The 22,239-nt window shown below is 41.4% G+C and overlaps 1 protein-coding gene across 1 annotated transcript in view; it reads left to right on the top strand.

Annotated features, from left to right (window-relative positions):
• Positions 1 to 22,239, top strand: part of CPS1 (carbamoyl-phosphate synthase 1) — a 76,022-nt gene that overhangs the window by 4,737 nt on the left and 49,046 nt on the right. Inside the window, exons 3-17 of the mRNA XM_079310611.1 lie at positions 148 to 237; positions 393 to 449; positions 2,798 to 2,890; positions 6,051 to 6,140; positions 7,224 to 7,352; positions 7,887 to 7,993; positions 8,344 to 8,485; positions 10,670 to 10,747; positions 12,212 to 12,310; positions 12,980 to 13,075; positions 16,457 to 16,646; positions 17,563 to 17,720; positions 18,448 to 18,576; positions 20,682 to 20,826; positions 21,176 to 21,386. Of these exons, the coding sequence (XP_079166737.1) occupies positions 148 to 237; positions 393 to 449; positions 2,798 to 2,890; positions 6,051 to 6,140; positions 7,224 to 7,352; positions 7,887 to 7,993; positions 8,344 to 8,485; positions 10,670 to 10,747; positions 12,212 to 12,310; positions 12,980 to 13,075; positions 16,457 to 16,646; positions 17,563 to 17,720; positions 18,448 to 18,576; positions 20,682 to 20,826; positions 21,176 to 21,386 (1,814 nt within the window). The remainder of the gene's footprint in view (positions 1 to 147; positions 238 to 392; positions 450 to 2,797; positions 2,891 to 6,050; positions 6,141 to 7,223; positions 7,353 to 7,886; positions 7,994 to 8,343; positions 8,486 to 10,669; positions 10,748 to 12,211; positions 12,311 to 12,979; positions 13,076 to 16,456; positions 16,647 to 17,562; positions 17,721 to 18,447; positions 18,577 to 20,681; positions 20,827 to 21,175; positions 21,387 to 22,239) is intronic.

Genomic DNA, 22,239 nt, shown 5'->3' with positions numbered 1-22,239 from the left:
CCTGGTCAAAAGGCCCAGGTACAGTCATGAGATAGCCTGAAGCCTGTCCATGATATGCTTTGTGGAGAATAAATAGTGAAAATTGAAGGTACTGGATGAGTACAAAGGTGATCCTACAGTACAAAATGATTTTTCTTCTCTCTGCAGGTTTCAGGTTTACTGGTGCAGGATTACAGCAATGAGTACAGCCACTGGCAGGCTACTAGGAGCCTGGGAGAGTGGCTGCAAGAAGAACAGGTGAGCAATCTAGGTGTAACAACACAATAAGAACTGACCTGGATGGAAAGATGAGCTCTTGATTTTGTGCTTTGTAGAGCAGAAAATAGATTTGAGCAACTCAGCTAACTATTTTTAACTGCTTGTTCTCTAATTTATCCTTGGGTTTTCTTCAGGTGCCTGCACTGTATGGGATTGATACCAGGATGTTGTCCAAATTGATTCGTGACAAGGTATGAGATGCTTCCCTTGATCCAGCTGCATGAACTTTGCTGATGCTGGCCTCTTTCCAAACCTGGAGTAGCAATGGTGTTGCTGGGCTACCTTGACTTCAGATGCTGCTCTTCCAAAGGCTCCTGTACTGCTGGGCAATGCTCTGATCCCGAGGAGCCCCCTCTCCTCTCCCTGGCTCTGCTCTGGGTTTCCTGCCCTGCATAAGTCAGCCAGCAAAGGTGATGTAAATGAAAGGCCTCAGGGAGTGTCAGACACAACAGGTGGAAGTATCAAGCATGTCTTAGCTCAGAAACAGCCAAAGAGAGCAACAAGTCTGTGGGGTATTGTGGATATTTGTTTGCAGATGGTGGCACCTTTGGTCAGTGGAAATTCTCCTGCTCCTCTGAGACAAAGGAATGCCTATAGTCATCTAAGAAGGATTCCTAACCTGGTTTTCTTTGGCTGAAGCCTGCTATTGTTTTCAATAGTCATTACTTTCCTCTGTTTTTCAAGAGCTGACAGCTGAAGGTCATGGGCAGGATTATGTTATGGAGTGAAGGTTGATGTGAAGCTGCACTTCACACTGGCTGAAATGGTGATCAAAGCCAGTCTGAATGTAAATTTACCTTGGAGCCTCTTCTTTTCTAATGGATTATTTGAAGCTGCTCTTTTCTTCAGGTGATCAACTTTCAGTCTGCAGCCCAACCTTATTCCCCCTTTCATTCCACAGAACAAAACAGGAATGGCCCAGCTTGAATAGAGGCATATTTGTAGAAATGAATTCTTTAAGAAGAGTTGGCATTGTCCTGCTCTTAGAGATAGCATACAAGTACAATTTAATACAATGCACAATGGAAAAATGTTTTCTGCTTTCTTAAGACATAATAGATCACTGTTCCTTTTATCCAAAATTAATACTTCCAGTGTTTGTCCTGTAACTTAGCAGTGTATGGTAGTGACTCCCATTACACCATGACTTACACCATGAGTGGTGTTGGTGTATGGCTTTTTAGAAAGTGCATAATTTCACCTCTTCACCCAGTTTTCTCAGGCTGAAAAAAACTACTTAGAATTTCACTCCCTGTTTCTATAAAAATTGGGGGTGAGAACAGGGCTTCCTTATGATAAATGCAGAAATAAGCAATGGCTTGTTAAATTGATGCAGGGCACCATTTGGCTGAGAACAAGGGCTTTAAGAGCTTTGTCATCAGCTTTTGTGGGACTCACTGCATGGTGGCATTCAGAACCATGGCTCTCAAGCACTACTCAGGACCTTGGTTTACAAGAACAAAACTTGGTGAAGATGATTATCTTCTGCTTCATGTGAAGCAGCTTGGAGCAGCTTTCAATGTGAGGTGCTACTCAAGAAGACATGGGATGTCAGCCACTGTTAGGGACAAAACTCTCTTTAAAACTTGCCCTTATTAGTGTGCAGGGCAGTGCAAGATCTTGGCTGTTGCTTGCCCTAAAGAAATAGCAAGAATACTTCAGGTATGGCAAGCCAGGGAAGTATCTCAAAGGAGAATCACTAAATCCAAGGAGCAATCCCAGTGTGAATACTGGTGTAATATCCACAGAGCAAGCTGAGTTTAACATATTTGGCCATGAAATTGGGATGTGATAAATTTACCACAAAACATTGACTTCCTCTGTTTTACTTTCTACCCTTAAAGTTCTATAATGCACAGCCTGTTCCCATGCTGAGAAGAGGTTAGTCCTAGATTAATTCCACTTACTGCAGGAGTGGGGCAAAGCCAAAGCTGGGGTTGTTTTTACACTGAGAACTTCAATGAGAAGGATATGCTGCTGGCAGAACAAGAGTGTCCTAGCTTCTCTCAGGTAATAACAGCAATATAAAGTAGGGCTTGCTGGAGGTGATTTTTATTTTTAACAGCTTATTCAGAAATCAGCTGGGCTGACCTGCCTCCTACATAGCTTTGCCTTAGAGCAGTTCTGCTTCCTTGTAGCTATCCACAGGAGGCAGCTGAAAACCTCACAGTGGGTTACCAAAACCAAAAAAATCTTTGAGCTGCTTTGTGGATTTCTCCCATATCTACATGACAGTTATGTGGGGATCTGGATTCTGATCTTCTCAGAAGATAATTTCATGTCACAACACAGCTTTCCAGACTGCCTATTAACAAATATCACTGCTGATAATGTCACTCCCCTGAATGAAGGGGTTTAAACAGATTTTTTATACTGAGGAAGGCTCATAAACTTGTGAAAATGCTAAAAATGGTTATAAACTACTAAGAAACACCATCTTTAAACAGCTGTTTCAGTTGCTGGGCCTGTCAACACCTTGTCCCAGTGTTCACAGCTTCTCCTTTGCTCATGCTTTGTTTTTTCTGGTGTATTTCCACAGGGCACAGTGCTTGGGAAGATTGAATTTGATGGTCAACCTGTGGAGTTTTCAGACCCAAATGAGCAAAACTTAATTGCAGAAGTTTCAACAAAGGTGAGGAGTTTTTCTGTAGTATTAGGGCTGTACACTCCAGGTAGTAACTGCTTTTCATTTTCTCTGGGGATCAACCAATTTTTCTAAACAAACAATTTGAAGATGTTTTTCTAAACCATGCACCTTTCTAGACTTTTTATGGACTGTTTTCTCAGTATTCCTGTGGCTCCTTAGGTGCAATGTTGGAGATAAAAAATGGTTTGTGTTGAGCTGAATGTGGTCTGAACCACATTCTGATTGTGTGTTCCAAAGACAGAGAATGAGTCCCTTTTGCAAATTCCATGTTTGCTGTGGTGTTTGCAGGTCCTTCAGGATCAGTGAGGCTCTGGAAGAGCTCTGTAAATAGTTGCTTGTGTACTGTTGTGCACACAAGCTAGTGTGTTCATGGGCTGGATGAAAAGCAGTCCTGAACAGACTGGTTGGTGAGCCAGGGAGAGTTTGGAGCACTCTCCATCCAGGAGATGGATGGAAATTGGATTTACTGTAGTAACTGGCATCCTGGGGGATCTCCCCAGCTCATGCCAGCACATCCACTGTGTTTTGAGTAAGGGCTTTGTTGCTACACAGAATGATGGCAATTGCTTTCTGAGGTCGTGATCTAGGATTGCAAGATGCAGGTGGAGCCATTTCAAGTCAGCATCTCCAAAACAGTAAGATTGCTGATGCTAAACTCTGCAATTGCTAAGACAGAATTACTGTAAAGGTGCTGAAAATAGCTTCTTAAAGGGAGATATAATAAGATTAACAGCACTTTGGTGGTCTCATTATGTTTATAGCTTCATTTTATAGGCTTAAAAACCAACATCACATATAAAGCTGTAAATGAAGTAAGCTGTTTAATGTTGGTAATTACTGGACATGATAATCTATCTGTTGCCAAATGGTGATTTTCATGTAAATCAACATACAGCATGATCTGCAATCTGCTTATCTATTGTACACTGGGAGTGATTGATTTTCTTATTATATCCCACCCACCCCCTGCCACCTTGATTAAATGCTAGTGATGTAGACTGTGCTTGCTAACATTGCCTATCCAAGGTAAGGAATGTGTAAAACTGCCAGTATTCCAACTCCTGTTGGATTTTTTTGGTGTGTGTGATTGCCAGGGTGGCAGAGCAGATGAGAGATAGTTAACCAGTCCAAGCTAAAAGGTCACATCTCTCCACACATGCAGGCTCACACACTGTTTTTGTTCTTAGAACTAGTGCCAGCAGGAGCTTTTACTCTCCCCAACCACTGGTTTGCAGCCCTTCCACATAATTCTTTCAGACTGGGACAGTTTTTTATGGGTGAGGGAAATCCTCTGGCTTTAGAAGGGATGTATTTTAACAGTTTTCTGATCCAGCTCCCAGTCTCTCCCTCTAAACACACCCCTGGCCAGATGCAGGGGACAGGTCAGGTCTCTGCAGGACAGAGTGTGACAGGTGGGTTGTGGAGACAGCAACGTCTAAAATAATTTATTGAAGGAAATGTAACAAATCATAGCTAATTAGAGTGATAAGAGTTTTAAAAGTAAGGTTAATTAAAGTATCTTGAAGTAGTGTTGCCCCACAACTCCCTCTGATGATGAGAACAGCTAAGGAGAACCTTTGAAGGAAGTCTTTGCTTCATAATGTTTTCTTATTTTTTAAAGTATGGGTATTGTGAGAAATTGAGGGATCTTCAAAAGCCCCTTTTGAAAAGGAGGGTGAGCTTTTCTTAGGGGTCTCTGACACAGAACACTAGCTAGTTTCTGTGAAAACTAAGCACCTTAATATTCTTGAGATTTTTGAAACTCACCAGCTTGAAGGACAGTAGGTAGAAGACCCATAAAATGAAGTCATATGAACAGTTTGCTCCCCCACAACTCACTTTTGCTTATACTTTTCAGGGTATGAGACTGTAAGGTGTCCTTGAATTACAGAAGAAATGTTTGGTCTAAATAAAATAGGAAAACAGTAGCTGACAGGCTGTGGAGTTTTAAAGTTGTACACTAAAGCAGTACAGGATCTGAAAAAAAAAAAAAGCAAAAGCTAAATCCTAAGGCATCACTAGAAACATCTGCATTTCAATCTCCACAAAGATAAAAGTTCAAACAAGAGCTGAGTTAGGGTAACACACGGGGAGGAGTTGCAATATTCTGCTAACAAACTTCATTATGAATTATCTGCTGAGGGGATGTCTTTCCTTCTGGCTGGCCATATTTCTCCTTTTAAAAAATTCAGTTTGTCACTCTGCACCAGCCATTGGACATGGATTTTAGTATCTTTTCATGAGGAGGCCCAGATGTGAAATATGGATGCCAGGGAAGCTGATTAAAAGGGGGTTACTTAGTCTAAAAGAGAAAAAAAAACCAAAACAAAAAACCCCCCAACAACTTGTTTTTTTCCATGATGCACAAAAGAAAAGCCACTTTGGACAAAGTACATTTGTCAGTATAAACTTTCAGAAACTGAGTGTAAGTGAAGGTAAGCACAGAGCTTGTTTTTTGGAGGAAGAAGGCAGCCTTATGTGCTTATTGATGAATAACATCAATAACTGCTACCTGCAGTCAGGTAAAATAATTCAGCAGCTTCAGAAAGAACCTGTCCATAAATAACCCTACATCAGCTAGAGCTGTCTGACAGTGAGTCTGCAATGGCACAATATCAAGGCCATATAACATACAGTGGTTTGACTTCACTTTCTTCCATTCTGGCTGTGACAGTAGATAACTGGGTGTACAAAGCATGATGGTACAGATTTGGGACTGGTGAACAATTTATTTTGTGGAATGGGTTAAGGAACAGTAGCTGGAAAAGGAGAAGTTGTGAGATAAATTTTGGCCTGTTTCTCTTGGGCTGCAGTAATGTGAGAGTTGGCTTTTTGCTTCACTGCTGATGAGGTGACACACAGGAAAGAAGCTTGTCATTAGTTATGGGAACAAGTGATTGCTTAGGAATTGCATTACTGCTGTAATCAACAGTATATAAAACAGCATTATAACTTCTACTTTCACAGAAAGATGAAGGAAGCACTAATGTCTGCAGTATCCCTGGAGATTTGTACATAAATTTATTGTTAAGCACCAGTTGCTGCACGTGGAAAAGTGAAAAGTGCACAGTGAAAAGTTATTCTGCTGCCCATCTTCTCTGTGTTTTGTGATCTGTCATTTACAGCATGGTCTGTCTTTTTATAGGAAGTCAAGATTTATGGCAGAGGGAATCCAATTAAAGTTGTGGCTGTTGACTGTGGGTTGAAGCACAATATTATCCGTCTGCTGGTAAAGGTAGGTCAGTGCTTGGTGGCCCCTGTCACTTGTTTTGCTTTGGCAAGAGCCTCACCTGTGCTCATGAGCCTTCCTTCCACCTGGACACACCTTCCACACCTGGTCTTTTAAAGTTAGCTGCCCTCCTAAAGTGAGACACCAATTTTAGGATGATTTCTATGCACTGGGAGCTGTTTTCTGCACTTGGTATACAATGTATTGAGGGAATAAGGAAGAGGACCTGTACAGCAGCCTCTCAGCCATGGGAAGAACCCCAAAACATGAGTTTTCAAAAAATGAGGCACAGCTTCCCTAAAGAACAATGAACCCAACACTGTTAAAAAGAAATAAATGGGGAGGGAAAATGCAATGATGGTGATGAATGGTTAAAATAGACCCAAAGTACTTGTGGAATGTTCATTGCTGAAGATATTAAAACCACAGTTCCCCCAGGCCCTCAGCAACCTGCCTTAAAGTGGAAATTGCCCCTGCTTTGCACAAGGATTGGACCTGGTGACCTCATGAGGCTCTTGCATCCCAAGTTATTCTTTGATTCTAGAATTCTGGGGAAAGCTTTTCCTGTTCTTAGCACAGTGATGTAGCAGTTCTTGCTTCTTTATCCACACAGGAGGACAGAAGGCAATGTCCTCATATTCTCTAGATGCACAGGGTTTCCCTGAATTAAATTTTTAATTAATGTGGATGTTTGTCTCAGTTTTGATGTGTAGGGCTGTTTCTGGCATGTCATGGAACAAAGCTGTGTAACCCTAATTTAGCAGTTAGGATTAATGCACTGAAAGTGAACATGTGTGCACATACACACTTATTTTGCTTTCCATTAGTAAGTTTTGATCTCAGTGAATTTCAGAGTAACATGACAAACACAGAGGTGGCTCAAGTCTATCAGTTTTGTGAAAGAAATATGGTCAGATAGTGGAAAGAAGCTGCATGGTGGGCAAAAGAGGTAACTGATGACTGAAACACAAACTCAAGCTCTGGGACATGACAGCATGGAAAGAACCTCCTTACAAAAATTCATTTGTTCCCATCCTCTCTTAATTTCTTATTCCCCTACTTGTTTTTTGTTTGTTTTTTTTTTTTTAGCGAGGTGCAGAAGTGCATTTGGTTCCATGGGACCATGATTTCACTGGCATGGATTATGATGGACTTCTAATTTCTGGAGGTCCAGGGGATCCCATGAAGGCCCAGAAAGTGATTCAGAATGTCAGAAAGGTACAGTGCAATGCCAATAGCTTCATTATACTTTTTATTTTGTCTTTTTTTCAGGTGCTTGAAGTAGCAGTACTAACCTGTTATGGCCCAAATGTTGTTGAGGCTTTTCAGCTGCCTGGAATATTCTTCATGTTGGTCCTGTGGGATTTGTCTCCAGCCCAATAGTGACAACAAGGCTTTATAGATCTTGGTGAACAATACATGGCAAACATGATGACCACAATTACCATACCAGTGCCTTGAGGTTGCCTGTGCTCCTTCAGGTCCTCTGTGACCTTAGGAAAGAACAGCACTGATTTGTCACACACTAAATGGCTGTAATGCAGTGCCATTGCTTATTCCCTGTGAATAGTCTGACACCAAGCTCTGCTCTGAGACTTCTCTCTGAGAAGAAAAGGAGGAAACTTTCCTTCATAGGCTATTGCCACTCTAGCATTGAGCTTTTTCCCAAGTATGTGAAGGAACAGCATGGTTTATGCTGGAATTGCTGGACAGAGACACTGCAATATCTGTTGAAAACCTTTTCGTTTTTAGGTGCTGGAGAGCAATCGTCCAGAACCCCTGTTTGGAATTAGCATGGGGCATCTAATCACTGGAATAGCAGCTGGAGCTACTTCCTACAAGATGCAGGTGGCCAACAGGTATGGCAGCTCTTCTTCCCAGACAGCAGCTCAGCATTGGAAGGGGCTCTGAACAGCTGTGCTCTGCTGCTGTGCTGCCTTAGGACCTCCATCCCAGCCATTCTCCTTGCCTTTAATTTAAACTGCCATGCCATGCTCTACTGTATTTGAGTGTTTTTTGAAGGTATTTGATCTAATTTATCCCTATCAAGTTGAAGAATAGCATAGTTTCTCCTAGGCTTTATCATTTTGAGATTGGCTGCCTGTCTTTTACTGCTGCTATTGAACTGTTATGTACAGCCCCACAGTTATGAGCCCCTCCTAATTGTGGCATTGAGCACATTTGGCAATTCTGTCCTTTCTTCTTCCAGAGGCCAGAACCAGCCTGTCCTGAATGCAGTGAATGGGCAGGCTGTCATCACTGCTCAGAACCATGGCTATGCCATCAGCAGCTCTGCCCTCCCTCCTGGCTGGAAGCCTCTCTTTGTGAATGCCAATGACCAAACAAATGAGGTGAGCTCTGCACAGACAAGCCTCTATTTCACCTTCTGTAAGCTTCATTTCACCTCCTGCAAGCCTGCTCTCACATTGTCAAGGCTAAATTTGTAGATTTGGCCATATGCTTTACTTGGAGCCCTGCTATACAGCCAGGATAAGATGGGTACCCCTGTGCCAGCCTCACTGCACTGGATTGCAACAGTGACTTTATCATTTCCCTGAACAGAAGCCTTATTAATTTCCCTGATTTCCCTACTGCTGGTGTTGCTCACTTAGCTGCCATTCTCTTAGGGCTTGTGCCACAGTAGTGCAAGCCTATGTCAAAAGTTTGTTGTGTTGGTTCTATGTTGCTCAGCACAAAAAAGGGATTTTATTGCCTTCTAATTGGGTCTGTTATTGTAAATACAATTCCAATGACTAAAGCCCAAAGACTAAATTCATGAGGAAGAGGGGAATAGCTAACCCCTATGCCCCTAGAGAATAGCTTACACCATCTAAGATAGAAGTCCAATGTCAAGTGACATCAGTGTTTGAGATCTCAGGCTTGTAATTGCCCACATCAAATATTTTCCATGATGTCCAGTGTTGTGCAAGTTAGTGAAATCATGTTAATTATCAGGAAATCAATGAAAAGAAGGTATTTTCAAAGCAGTTTCCCTCATGGAAATATGCCTTTTTCTCTTGTTTTATATTAATGCCCAATATTGAGTCTGGCAGATTGAGCAGTGCTGTTCTGAGCTACCCATCTGCTGATTTTAGAATAAGTTTTGTTTGTCATTTACTGTTTTCTTTATCCTTGCAGAAGGATATCTAAACACAGAAGGACATCTAAACATAAACTAATTTTACCAAACAAAACATTGATAAATAAAGTTTATAGCTGTTTGGCTCAATTTTTGAAATGAGTTTATTTTCACTGTGTTGACAAACTAAACCTGTTCATTCCCAGGCCTTTCATGTTTGCTTTAGCTGGAATTTAGAGACAAAGGTGGTAAGGTTGGACATGAGTCTTCTGGATCTAGTTGCTCATGTGAGCTAAAAAACATTTCTGTGAGCCCCAAAGCAGCAATAGTCTTCTAAATCTTCATAGATGTAAAGGGACAAGGATTGTGTTGGTTTGGCATGCACAAACAGGATTAGGGCTGGACAGTCTATCATGTGCACTCTGTTGCATTCCTCTGCTTGAAAAACATAAAGCATTTCTTGTGGCTGACCTGACCTATCACAGCTGGACAGGGCCAGCACAGGTTTCCAAATACTGGCAAGGCATGGAGTGAACACTTTTAAAAGATATTTGCATGTAACTACAAGAAATGTGAACATCCAGAGAAAATATGACAGACTGGTGGAATTGTTTACTCTAAGAGCAGAAATTCATGCCATAATGTTGTGATCAGTACCTCATCTCTCATCCCTGTCCTATCCTGACATCCCACCCTGAGGCTCTGGATGGCACTGTGGCTCCATGTGAGACTGTTTGGGCTCCTTTTCCCATTCCTAAGGGGGGTAGCTTGGATCAGGACTCTTTTCCCTGAATTTCCTCATGAGGAGCTTCTCTACCCCCATCTGGAGTTGGGGACCATGAGCAATGACACCTATGGGGTAGTCTCCCTGTGAATCATGCTTCTTGGTGCTATCAGGCCACTCAAATGAGAAATCATTTTCTCCTGGCTCCAACTAAAACTACAAACATATCTCTAAACTCAGTTCAGGTCCTTCATAGCTATCGTTTGTCCCTTCACCACTCTACCCAACCCAGGGCAGAGATCAAGGCCTCGTGTCAGCATTTAAAGTGAATTATGGAAATCAAGAGTGTGACCAAAATCCACTTTTTTAATGACAGAACCAATCAGCTTGGGATGGTTAAACCATTCTTTCCATAACAGCCTTGTCCCAGATGATCTTTTCTTGCCAGGTATGTTTTTCTTCTCTGCCCAGTCCTAGGGCTCTGTCACAGGGAGCCCTGTGTGCCTGCTCTGCCAGATGCTTGCAGCTCATCAGAAAGCTCTGTCTCCACTGTGCCCCCCAGTCCATGGACAGCTGAGGGTTGACAGCAGAGCAAGAGAGTGGGAATGTCAATTTGACAGCCCCTAGAAACACATCAGTTCTTTGGCCTTCAGTGCTTACAGGGATAAGGTGTGGCTTTCTGTTCACTTGCTTGTCAAGAGGTGTCTAAGAGAGTCACTTTTATTCCTGCAGGGAATTATGCATGAGACCAGATCGATTTTCACAGCTCAGTTCTATCCAGATGCAAATCCTGGGCCCAGGGACACAGAGGTAATGTATGAGGGCTGATCTGGGCTTGCTTTCAGATGGGTTTGTGAGTGCAGATGTTTATCAGCAGGTGTACCAGTTGGTGATGGCCCTAAATCTTGGGTCTGGGATTGTCAGGATCCTAGCAAAGGGCCCAGTCATGCACAGGCTTGTGTCTGCTTTGCTTGATCTGGAGCTAATTACAATCAGCAGCAAGAGGTCTATTGACTTCTTAGTGCTTTGGATCAGTGTTTCCATTCATATGATGTCTATGTATTGAGTCCTGGTGGGATTATCTCTGTTACTAAAGTGCTTAAGCCTTTGCAGGATCAGGTTCAAGTCTCTTGCAAAAGAAACTGCAAAAGGTATAGGATTTTATCTTAACAGTAAAAAATACTAGCCAGATGCTTTGTAATAAAATCATTAACTTTCTAATACACTTTAGTTCCACTTTCAAATTTTATAATTACTGTAGAGTTATGTAAATGGATTCATACTTCCTCACTCTGGTTCTCCTAAGTGAAATAAAATTTTAATCCCCCATCTGTGACTTCACACAAATTCTGTAACAACTGGTTTCGTGGTCACAGAATATGACTAAGCAGCATCAGGGGATGTGGAAGGCAGAGGAAGCATGTCTGAACATAAATAAACTACTTAGCATTCCCTGAGAGACAAAGATGGAAGAATACCTAGAAATGCTTATTTTAATCTTAATTTGATGATGTTGATTAAATCTGCAAGTAAATCTCTTGATATCAGAAACTTTCATGGCAATCTGATTGACTAGTGTGTATCAGAGAGCTCAAAACACTCAGCTGTGTGTGCACTCCCACTGCTGGGATGGTTGGATAAAATAGTGCCTATCCTGACAGGCTTGCAGGATCCATGCACAGGTAATTCCCAGCACTCAGCCAGCCCCAGGGGCTGTGTGGCAGAAGCCTGGCAGCTGTGGGGTGGCTGGGGAGTTTGTCCCACTGCCTGTAGCTGCTTGTTTGCAGTGAGGGTCCTGCTGCCTGCCTGCCCTGCCTGGTTGGAGAGCACTTTCTGGAACCTCCTCTGGAGGGACAACACTGATTTCACACAACTGATGTTTAGCTACCCCTGTTCAGAACTCTGCTCTGCAGTAGACACCATTCCAGATGTTCCCTGAGCTATTTCATTGTATTCTCCTCTGTGTTTTAGCTTTTGGTGCACGTTCACTCATTGCACTGGCAGCCACATAGAGCACACAGACATGATTGATGTGTGTTTTCTTCCTGATTATGACCTCACTTTCTTGAATGCAGCTTTGTCAGATGTGTTAAAGTTGTTATATAAATTTCAAATAATGATCTCCTCTTCTGAGATGGTGCAAATCTGCCTGCTGAAGGCAGCAGAGCAGAGCTGATTGCATGGATTCGCAAATGGCCTGATTTTTCCTTCTTTGCTTGGTATATATTTAGTTCACCTTTGGCAGTAAATACATGTGGTTTTTTTATTTCCTAGTTCCTGTTTGATTCATTCATTTCCTTGGTTAAGAGAGGGAAAGGCACCACCATTCCCTCAGTCCTTCCCAAGGCTGGAGTGACACCTTCTAGAGTGGAGGTCAGTGTACACATATTTTCATTCCTGTCAGTAAGGCTGGGAGCCAGTTAATTCCTTCTGAGCCCACAGCATGAAATAGCACATGGAAGTCAAAGGAGGATTCTCTTATAAAAGTCCTGACAGCTGCTTATCTCACAGTCATCTGGCCTCTCTTGTGTTATCAACTCTGTTTTCTTTGAAAGAGCTTTAAGTTCTGATGTTTCATGTATTTTCTTTGCAGCTCTCCTGAGAAAGGTACTCTCCTAGCAGTATAATGAGGTGCCCTGGGATAATCTGGCCATGAGATTTTGTGCCAGCAGTATAATGTTGGTGCTTGGTTGCTTAGCAAATAAGTCTGAAATTCCTTATGTGAACTGAATTTCATACAGTTCTGCTGTCTTAGAGGCAGCAGGATTTTGTGGGCAGCCAAAGTGAGGCATGGTTGTCTATGAGCACATGATACAATTAACATGTTTATTGTTTGCTCTATCCACGAGTAACATAATTCTCTAAATGGAGATATATGGAAGAATTCTAGTAGAAATACTGTATAAAGTAAAACTGAGGTGATTTTGAAAGTGACTTCTCTTTTGAAAACTTATGTTCTGTAATTTAAGACTGTTCAGTGCTGCATAGTCTCACATTCACTACACTGGGACTGATTGTTTTCATGCCATTTGACCCTTGCAGGTCTCCAAAGTTCTCATTCTAGGATCTGGGGGTCTGTCAATTGGACAGGCAGGGGAATTTGACTACTCTGGATCACAGGCTGTGAAAGCCTTGAAGGTGAGGAGATACTGTGGAAATACTAACCTCATCTTTCCCTTCTCACAGCTAAACTGATCCAGCTGTGTCCAGCTGTGTCCAGGGAAGTTGGTGAGGATAAATTACTATAAATGAGAAATTTTTGTCATTCAACTTGCTGGTTGAGTGATGTGAATAAACCACTCAGGATTATCTTTCAAAGAAAGATGTTCTTGGGGTTTCCATGGCAGTCTTCAAGCAGTTTATTTGTGATGTGTGCCTGCTTGCTCCAGGCTTGTTAAACTGAATGGAAATGGAGGAGGAGGAATATGAGCTGAAAACCTGGAACTTTTGTGGCATGTCAACACACTGCAAGGTAGAAAGCCAATAACAGCTGAACGGTTGTCTACTGCTATACAAAAGGCCCCTCATCAAAGCAGGTTTTCTAAATGGTGCTTATTTTAAATGGGATGAACTATTTAAAGGTCATATGTCAAGTTTTGTTTCCACAACAGGTCCTAGGAAGGTTACTAGGGCAAAATTTCATGCTAGGAGAAGGTGTAAAAGAGAAGAATGTCCTGTGATGGGTTGTATTGCTGTTGCTGGCTACTCCCACATCATCAAGAGACAAGGAGTGGAGGATCCCAGAGTTGGGGAGTGTCAATAATGACTCATTTGGAAAGGAGTTATCTCCTTTTAAAATTTTTTTAAATTTTTTTAAATTTTTTTTTCTTCCTCTTTTGTTCTTTAAACTTAGTTTGGGATTGTGGAATAAAGTGGGATTTTTAAAATGATAAATCTCCCCATCTTGACCTCCCACAGAGTCTGCTGTGATCTGTAGGCTGTTCAGCCATTCCAGAGGCAGAGCTTGCCCTTCCTGACCTTGCCTCAGGCAGAGGCATTTAGGGCTGCATGTGAGAGAGGAGTGGCTGGTCAGTCTGCCAGGAAAGCAGAACATGGCTGGGAGAGAACAGACAGTTAACAGAAGAGAGGAGAAATTTCTCCTTAGTCTTCTTCATTTTATTTTACATTTTGTTATGAATCAGCGTTGATTCTCAGTGCTGATGTTCTGATTCATTTTGCTGTGTGCTGCTGCTCTTCATTGGCTCTTGGATGCTGATTCATTATAAGAAGGTGCTGATACTAATATTCAGTCCTTGACAGTTAAATGGGTGCTTCTTTTAAAGACTAAAAGGCCTTGAGGAGATGGGACTTCCTCAGTCAGTAAATCTGTATTTGAAAAAAATATTCATCAAAGGCAGGAACATCCCCTGAAGAGGAAAACCTGGAAGCATCTGTGGACAACAGACTAGCTTTTGGTCACCTGGAAAATCTTCTGGTTAACTTTCTGTGGGAGTTATCCCAATTTAGCTGAATACAAGTGGATATGACACAAAAAGAGAAATGGAGCCCTCCTGGAGTATTACTAATTCATTACTTTAATTAATTGTAACAAATTTTTCTCCATCAGGATGGGTGGCCATTAAACAGAGTGCTGTTTATGAAGAACTAAAAGAAGTTGAAGGAAAGGGTTGCAAGGACAAACAGCATGTGGATTAAAATCCAACATCCCAAGCAATTGGGGCAGAATGATGTGATATCAATGAAACCTGTCTCTCAGCACAGAGAGCATAAATTCTCTCATGAATTATCCTCATCATCACTGCTAGTTAGTTTTTTAGATACCTTGTCCCAGATCATCAGGGAAGAAAGAGTTGAGATGTGCAGATAGTCCAGCTTGTTGAAAAGTGATAACCTTTTCCCTGCCCCATCTGTTTCAACAGAATTGTACCCATGGATTTCTGAGTACATTTATTAGAGAAGAATGTTTTGATCTCCTCCCTCACCATCACCATGAAAACTACCCAGTTAAGGATCATTTGGCTAAATCCAAAATATTTTCTATACAGATTTAATATCTTCTTTCCCACCCCTGTTTCACACATTTCCAAGGAGAGTGTGCTTCAGTGAAAAAAAAACAACCAACTTTTCACAGGGAAAAATGGTCAGCAGAGATTTACAGCCAGTCTTTAAGGCAGTATTTTAAGTTTTCAAAGAAAGGAGAGGAAATGTTATCCAGCACCTGAACACTGAGAGCTCTGAGTGAGAGTACCACTGCTCCAGGTGAGCTATTTCTTTGTTCCTCCAAAGCAGTGAGACAAACAATCATCAATTATAAACAAACATAGAAAAATCCTATGGCATTTTCATGCTTATTGTGAACTGAGGGAAACCAGCACTTTCTGTACTGATGCAACACTTCCATAGCATTTTCTCCAGTCTGTTTCTTTATAATATTTTAAAAATATCATCACTGTTCCTCTTTTCAATGGGAATTGTAAGTTTTTAACCTTTTAACAACTTCCATATAGCAAATCTTTCTTTTGAAATGTAATTTGCACCTATAACTAGCTTTTTTTTTGCAAATTATGTTAGTTTGCAGTTTTTAACCTTACATGAATTTGATGGAGATTAGAATGAGTTCTTATAAAAAATGAGGCCACAGCCTTTGCACTTTTCAATTCACCTTTTCAACAAAGCAGCAGAACAACTTTCTGTATCTGCATGTCTGCTGCATGTGGCTGGCACTTTTTTTTTTAAGCTTGGCCACATTCATCATTTTTAGCAAAACTTCATTGGTTTCCTCATTATGTGCTAGTATTTCAAGAGTGAGAAGGATTGATCAGCCCAGCTCTGGCTCAGAATTTTCTATTAATGAGCAAACTAGGGCATTTCTGTCTGTAGCTAAAGAGCAGCAAGACTGTTATAGCAGGGAACAGATAAAATAAACAGATAATCTATTATCACTCTATCTCAGTTTCTCATCTGTGACAAAGAGCAATGCAAAATTTTGGCTAACCTTCATCTTGCATAAAAAGGCAGAGTTTTGTCTTTTAATATGTGCAATATCAGATTAAAAAAGTTATGGGATGAGATTTTAAAACTGATAATACCAGGACAATAAAATATTTCTGTGGTAAGCCAAAGAAAAAAATGTATTTTTGTTACTGTTACTAGTTGGTACAAAAATCTGAGAAATTCCAAGACCTACTGCTTGGCAAGAAAAGATAAGCTTTTGATTAACTTTTTTTGCTTTGGCACCTTTAATCTGGCTTCCAAAGGAAGATGGACACGAGTATGCTGAAGTTTGTACCTATCTAACTCCTACATAACTCCTCAATGTGTTAAACAATTTCAATCAAATTTCTGAATCATGTTGGAACCTCCATTCCCTCAAGTTTCACAGGCACAACAGTAAAAATTGGCATTAGCTCAGCCTTCAGACCAGAAGTCTTACAGGACAATACATAATTTTTTTTAAAATCTGCTGTTGGTAAACTGCTTGATGAACTCCATCTCTTCTTGCTGTGCTGCTAACTTTTTTTCCCCACTAAATTTTTAACACAGATTTTAATTTTTCAGGAAGAAAATGTGAAAATTGTCCTCATGAACCCAAACATTGCTTCAGTGCAGACCAATGAGACTGGTTTAAAGCAGGCTGATGCTGTCTACTTCCTGCCCATCACTCCACAGTTTGTCATGGAGGTCATCAAGGCAGAGCATCCTGATGGAATCATTCTGGGCATGGGTGGCCAGACTGCTCTCAACTGTGGTGAGTGGGAGACAGGTGCCTTTCCTGCACTCCCTGCACCCCAAATCATGGGTTTTACCAGATAACAAGAGACAGCACCAGAGGAAATGACCTTCAGTTGCACCAGGGGAGGTTTAGATTGGGTGTTAGGAAAAATGCCTTCACTGAAAGGATTGGCAGGTATTGAAACAGTGCTCAAAAGGTGTGTAGTTGTGGCACCTGGGGACATAGTTTAGTGGTGTACAGAGTGCTGCTAGGTTATCATTTGACTTGTTGATCTTAGAGGTCTTTTCCATCCTGGATGATTTTATTAACTTCACATCTGATTGCTGGGTTTCATACTTTAAAGTAATTCCTATATCCTGCTTTCTATCTTAAATCTTAATTATCATCATTATTTGGGATATTTTGACCACCTTGAGGCATAGATCAAAAAGAAAAATTGCCTTCCTATAACTTCTTGCACCAATGTTCATCTGTGCTGCTTTGTCCTGTGGTGCAGATGATGGCCAAGCACTAACTATAGTATTGTCCTAGGTTTCATGGATTTGAGGATGGAAAATTTCATGTTATGGTTAGGAGTTCTGAAAAAAAATAAAATAATAGCTGTGGATGAGGCCAGACAAGTTGTCAGCTAATCAGATATCATTTGAATGCTTTCTTTGTTCTAAATGTTCTAAATTCTTCTCTGTGAGGGTGGTGAGGCCCTGGCACGGGTTGCCCAGAGAGGCTGTGGCTGCTCTTGGATAGTGTTCAAAGCCAGGCTGGACAGGGCTTGGAGCAGCCTGGTCTAGTGGAAGGTGTCCCTGCCCATGGCAGAGGGTTGGAATGAGATGAGCTTTGTGGTTTCTTCCAAACCAAACCATTCTGTCCTTCTCTAATTTCATGATTCTACATCTACTCTCAGTCCTCAGAACTGTCTTTGTTTACTCTGCAGGAGTGGAACTCTTCAAGCAAGGAGTGCTGCAGAAATATGGTGTGAAGGTGCTTGGTACCTCAGTTGAATCCATCATGGCTACAGAGGACAGAAAGCTTTTTTCTGAGAAACTCACTGAGCTAAATGAAAAGATTGCTCCAAGCCTTGCAGTGGAATCGGTAAATCAGATCAATTTGAAGATTGCTATTACTGTTGCCCATTTGACTCAGTAAAAGCATTTCTTATTTTCTAGAGTGAAAGCTGAATACAACTGTGGATGCTGTAGTGTGTGCAGAGCTCCTTGGTGATTAATGCTGGGTCCCCATGATTAAAAATGAGTGAAAATGCAATTAAGTGCTGCAAAAACCTAACCTAATTTGCCAATTTATAAGAAAAATAAATTATATTGGGGAAACTCTTGTGCTGCAGCACTAAAGTATGTGACATGTCATATACAAGCCATTTAGAGTTAGGATTCCAGGTCCCCAAAATCAGCAGTATTGAAATCTTGAGGAAGGAAGTATGAAAACATAAAATTCAGTTTGGTGGAAAGTTCTGTTCAAGTTTGGAGGAAATCAAACATGTCTTGAACTGGGATTTCTGTAGAAGAGGTTATTTCATGCTGAAGTTTCTGAAGACAAATAATTTCAGGACATTGCCCATGGCAGGTCAGCAAGGCAGTCCATACACAGCTGAGGACAGAAAACACCTCCTTGAGTGCATGTTCCAGTTTTCTGCTGTTTGGCAGAAAAAGGGAATATTATAAATCAAACTTTTATTATTTTCATTTCATCTTCAGTCTAGTGTCTTCCTGATGGGATTTCCAGGTTAACCTTGTGATCAGTTGAAGACCTTATTCATCTGAATTGCTGTCTATTTCTGAAATGTATTCCCCTCTCCTTGAAGGTTGAAGATGCTCTGAAAGCAGCTGAGAAGATTTGCTACCCTGTCATGATACGTTCTGCCTATGCCCTTGGTGGTCTGGGCTCTGGCATCTGTCCTGACAAGGAAAGTTTGCTGGACCTTGGGACAAAGGTATGTCTGGAACTACAAACTTGGGGAATAGACCTGAACACCTGACTTTTAAAATACTATTTTGATGTCATAGACACTGGAATTGTACATATCTTACATTTCATCTTCTCTGTAAAATATTGCCCTGGTTAGGATCTGCCCTCTTTTCATAGTTTTCCTGCTGGCAGATAATGGAAATGGCTCAATGACAGATCTTCTAAAATCATGACAAACAAGTCATAATTTGAGCAAGTTTTTCAGCAGTTTTGGTCTGGAAAGAAATATCTTGGCCTATATTCACCTACTTTCAAAAGTAAATTATTATGAGCAGAGTCAAGGAAGTTGAAACATTAGAAATGCTGAATGATAATGCAGTCTTAGGGACAGAAGAGCTGGGAGGCTTGGGCCTCTTCTGTGTTTTTGTCTAAAGATGGTACATTTCCTGGGTCAAAAACTCATTTATCAGTCTGACACTTCATAATTTGACAACTACCAGCTGTAGTTGTCTCTGGCTATGAAGGCAGCTCTTCTTCTATAGAAAATCTGGGATTCTGGGATTGTTTAAACATTTGCTGTGAGAAGTAATCAGATAATTGGGGAAAAAAAATCAAAAGCTTTTTTCCTTGTTGAAAATGCAGAATTTCAGGAAATAAAACTCTATCCCTATGGATCTCTAGGATCCTTGGGTTTGTCTTTTCCTGGTTTGCTGAGCCTGTTAATCTTACCTTACTTTAAAAAGTAAGCCTTCTGCCTACCAGCACCCTCAGATTCCTGTCTGCAGGGCTGTTCCCACTTACTACTTCTGCCAGGTGGTAATTCATCCTAAGTTTGAAGTCTGGCATTTCTACTTGTTTTATATCATCCCATTAATCCTAGCTTAATGCTAAAATTGATCTGCATCTCTCTGCAAGGCCTCCTGTCCCTCAGAGAGTCTACAGCACCTCCCAGTTCAGTACTGATAGTTCAAAATTCACAGTGAAAAGCAGTTTGGGTCTTGTTGAATGAACTCAAATTTGGATACTCATTTCCACATCCCATCAGTTATGAAGGTGATCTGTAGTAATTCAGAACTGGCTTTTCAGGCAGTGGACTGAGCTGTTTATAATTACATAACTGGACACTGGGTGTTTGATAGCACAGCTAGTTCAGGTAACCTGGCCTTGAGGTTGTGTCTCTGAAGTCTATTCATTGAGGGAGAGAAGGCACCAGGTACAGGAGCCTCCAGGACTGGTTTGCAGGAGTGGTTAGGGGCTCCTGCTGCATCCCCACCAAGTCAGTTCCTGCTCAGGCATGAAGTGACATTCCTCAAACCTTTTCTTCATTTTTTATGTGTGATTTTGGCAACTGAGCTAAGGGCAACATTTAAGTAACAGCTTGACTTGAGAAAGAGCCAGAGCAGGCTGAAAAGCCAGTTCATGGGCAGCATTGTAACAAGGAGCTTTGCTAAAGGATGGATGGATAATGTGCCCATCACTTTCTGGGGTTTTAAGCAAGTATTGATTAATATTTTCTATCTGCTAATATTAAGGCCATGTATTCTTTTAGATTATGTTAATTTACCAACAAACTGTACTTTTCATTTTTGCCTCGTGCTGGGGAATACTTTCAAGATTAGTTTAAGAATAAATCATGACCCTTGCCTCTGGTTAGTATGCCAATGACAAGGAGCATTATTAATGCTATTAATTATGCAGTGTTTGCTGGCACCAACACTCCCATCACTCAGTCATTTTGCTTTTTTCAGCACTCCTCTATTGAAGTCCTTGGGGTTGCCCACATAAAAGCATGTCTGTTGCATGATTGAAGCCTTAGATGTTTTTATAGTCCTATTTGTTGTTTATATACTGTTGCAAGCACACATGCCCAACCCTTTTCTCCCCCATCCTATCATAAGTGTTTTCAAACATACCTTTCAAATCACAGTAAAGCAATTTTTAAGAAAGAAGGAGGAAAAAAAAGTGCTTGTTATCAATGTTATGAACTTCACTTATTTTCATCTTTTGTTTGGTCTGGGATATCTGGAGATAAGTCACAGAAGTCTTAAATGTGCAATATGGGGTTTGGTGTGAGGTTTTGAGGGGTGTTGTGGGATTATATGGTGTTTATTTTCCCTAACCTATTCCCAGGCATTTGCAATGACTAACCAAATTCTGGTGGAAAAGTCAGTGGTTGGCTGGAAGGAGATAGAGTATGAAGTTGTGAGAGATGCTGCTGATAACTGCATTGCTGTCTGCAACATGGAAAACATTGATGCTATGGGAGTCCACACAGGTAGGCTTGGGCACAGGGTGGCTCTATGACTTTTTTATGCGCTGTCCTGCCTGGTGTTATTGACAGAGCTTTGTCATTGATGAAGTGGGCTAGGAAAACACAGTTCAGGTCCTGAGTACAGCCAGATAGGGTGTGAAACAGACTAAACCTACCCCTGTGATGGTGTTTTCCATATGGTGTCTCCAACTCTGGGCTTCTGATGATCTGTGCTTTTCATCTTGCACAAGTTGTAATCTCTGGTAGTATCATTACTTGTGGTGGGTTAACAAAGACAGTGACTTGTGTGTCCACAATTTCCTGCTGCTGAGTTGCTTCACCTTTTCCTTCTCTGCTGCCTTGTGACAAACAGGAGATTCTGTTGTAGTGGCTCCAAGCCAGACACTCAGTAATGAGGAGTTTCAGATGCTGAGGGATCGTGCCATCAAAGTTGTCAGACATTTGGGCATTGTGGGAGAGTGCAATATCCAGTTTGCTCTGCATCCAACTTCCCTGGAGTACTACATCATTGAAGTTAATGCCAGACTCTCAAGAAGTTCAGCTTTGGCCTCCAAGGCAACAGGGTAAGATTATTTAAAAAAACCCCAAAATGTTACAGAACAAACAAATGAATAAAAAAATCGAGGAGAGCAGAACAGAAAGAGAGAGGAAGGGATCTGGATCAATGTATTGTTTAAATAAGTAGGTGACAGCTACAAAGGAAAAGAAGTGTGGCATCTGCCCTCCATGTAGCTAAAACATGGAGTCATAACCCACATTTTCATCAGGGAAGACTGAAGTTGGCTGTTAGAATTCTGGAGCAGTCAGGTCATCAAGGTACAGATTTCTGCATGGGAAGCTTCTTGTCAGCATCTGCTAGGTTTGACCCTTGGAGAGTTGTTCCTGCTGGGAGATGGAGGGTGGGGTTGGTGAGCCCTCCAGGTCATTCCAGCCTGCTGATGCTGTTCTGCAAATGGGAAAATTCCCAGGAGGCACATGTGTGGGAGCCTAGTCCTTACAAAGCACATCCACCATATCCATATGTTGGCTGCAAATCATCTCTGGGACCCAGAGGGCACAGTTATTAATGAGCTGTCTGTCAGATTGATGCAAATGGCATTGCTAGCTGCCTTTGTTTTGTTGGCTAATCATAAACTAATCAAGATAAGGATGGTCAAAGCAGGCTGTTTAAAAATTGGCTTCTTAATTGCACTTTGCAGATGCTGTTGAGAGGCACAAATTAATCTCTAATTTGCAGTTCTCAACAACTCTTATGGTTATTTAAGAGCCATAGCAGGCTGGAGATAAGCCCTGTTGTTGGACAGTGGGTGTTTGATTGTTTTCTTTTTGAGTGACAGACAGAGTTGCAGCTAAACATATCTGTCAGATATGTGGATGTGACAGCTGCTGAAAGGGGTGGCATGGTGGATAAAAAAG

This window comes from Erithacus rubecula (genome assembly GCF_903797595.1).
Source record: "Erithacus rubecula genome assembly, chromosome: 8".
NCBI lineage: Eukaryota > Metazoa > Chordata > Aves > Passeriformes > Muscicapidae > Erithacus > Erithacus rubecula.
The sequence above is the reverse complement of the archived record's forward strand: the minus strand, read 5'-3'. Positions and strand labels throughout refer to the sequence as shown.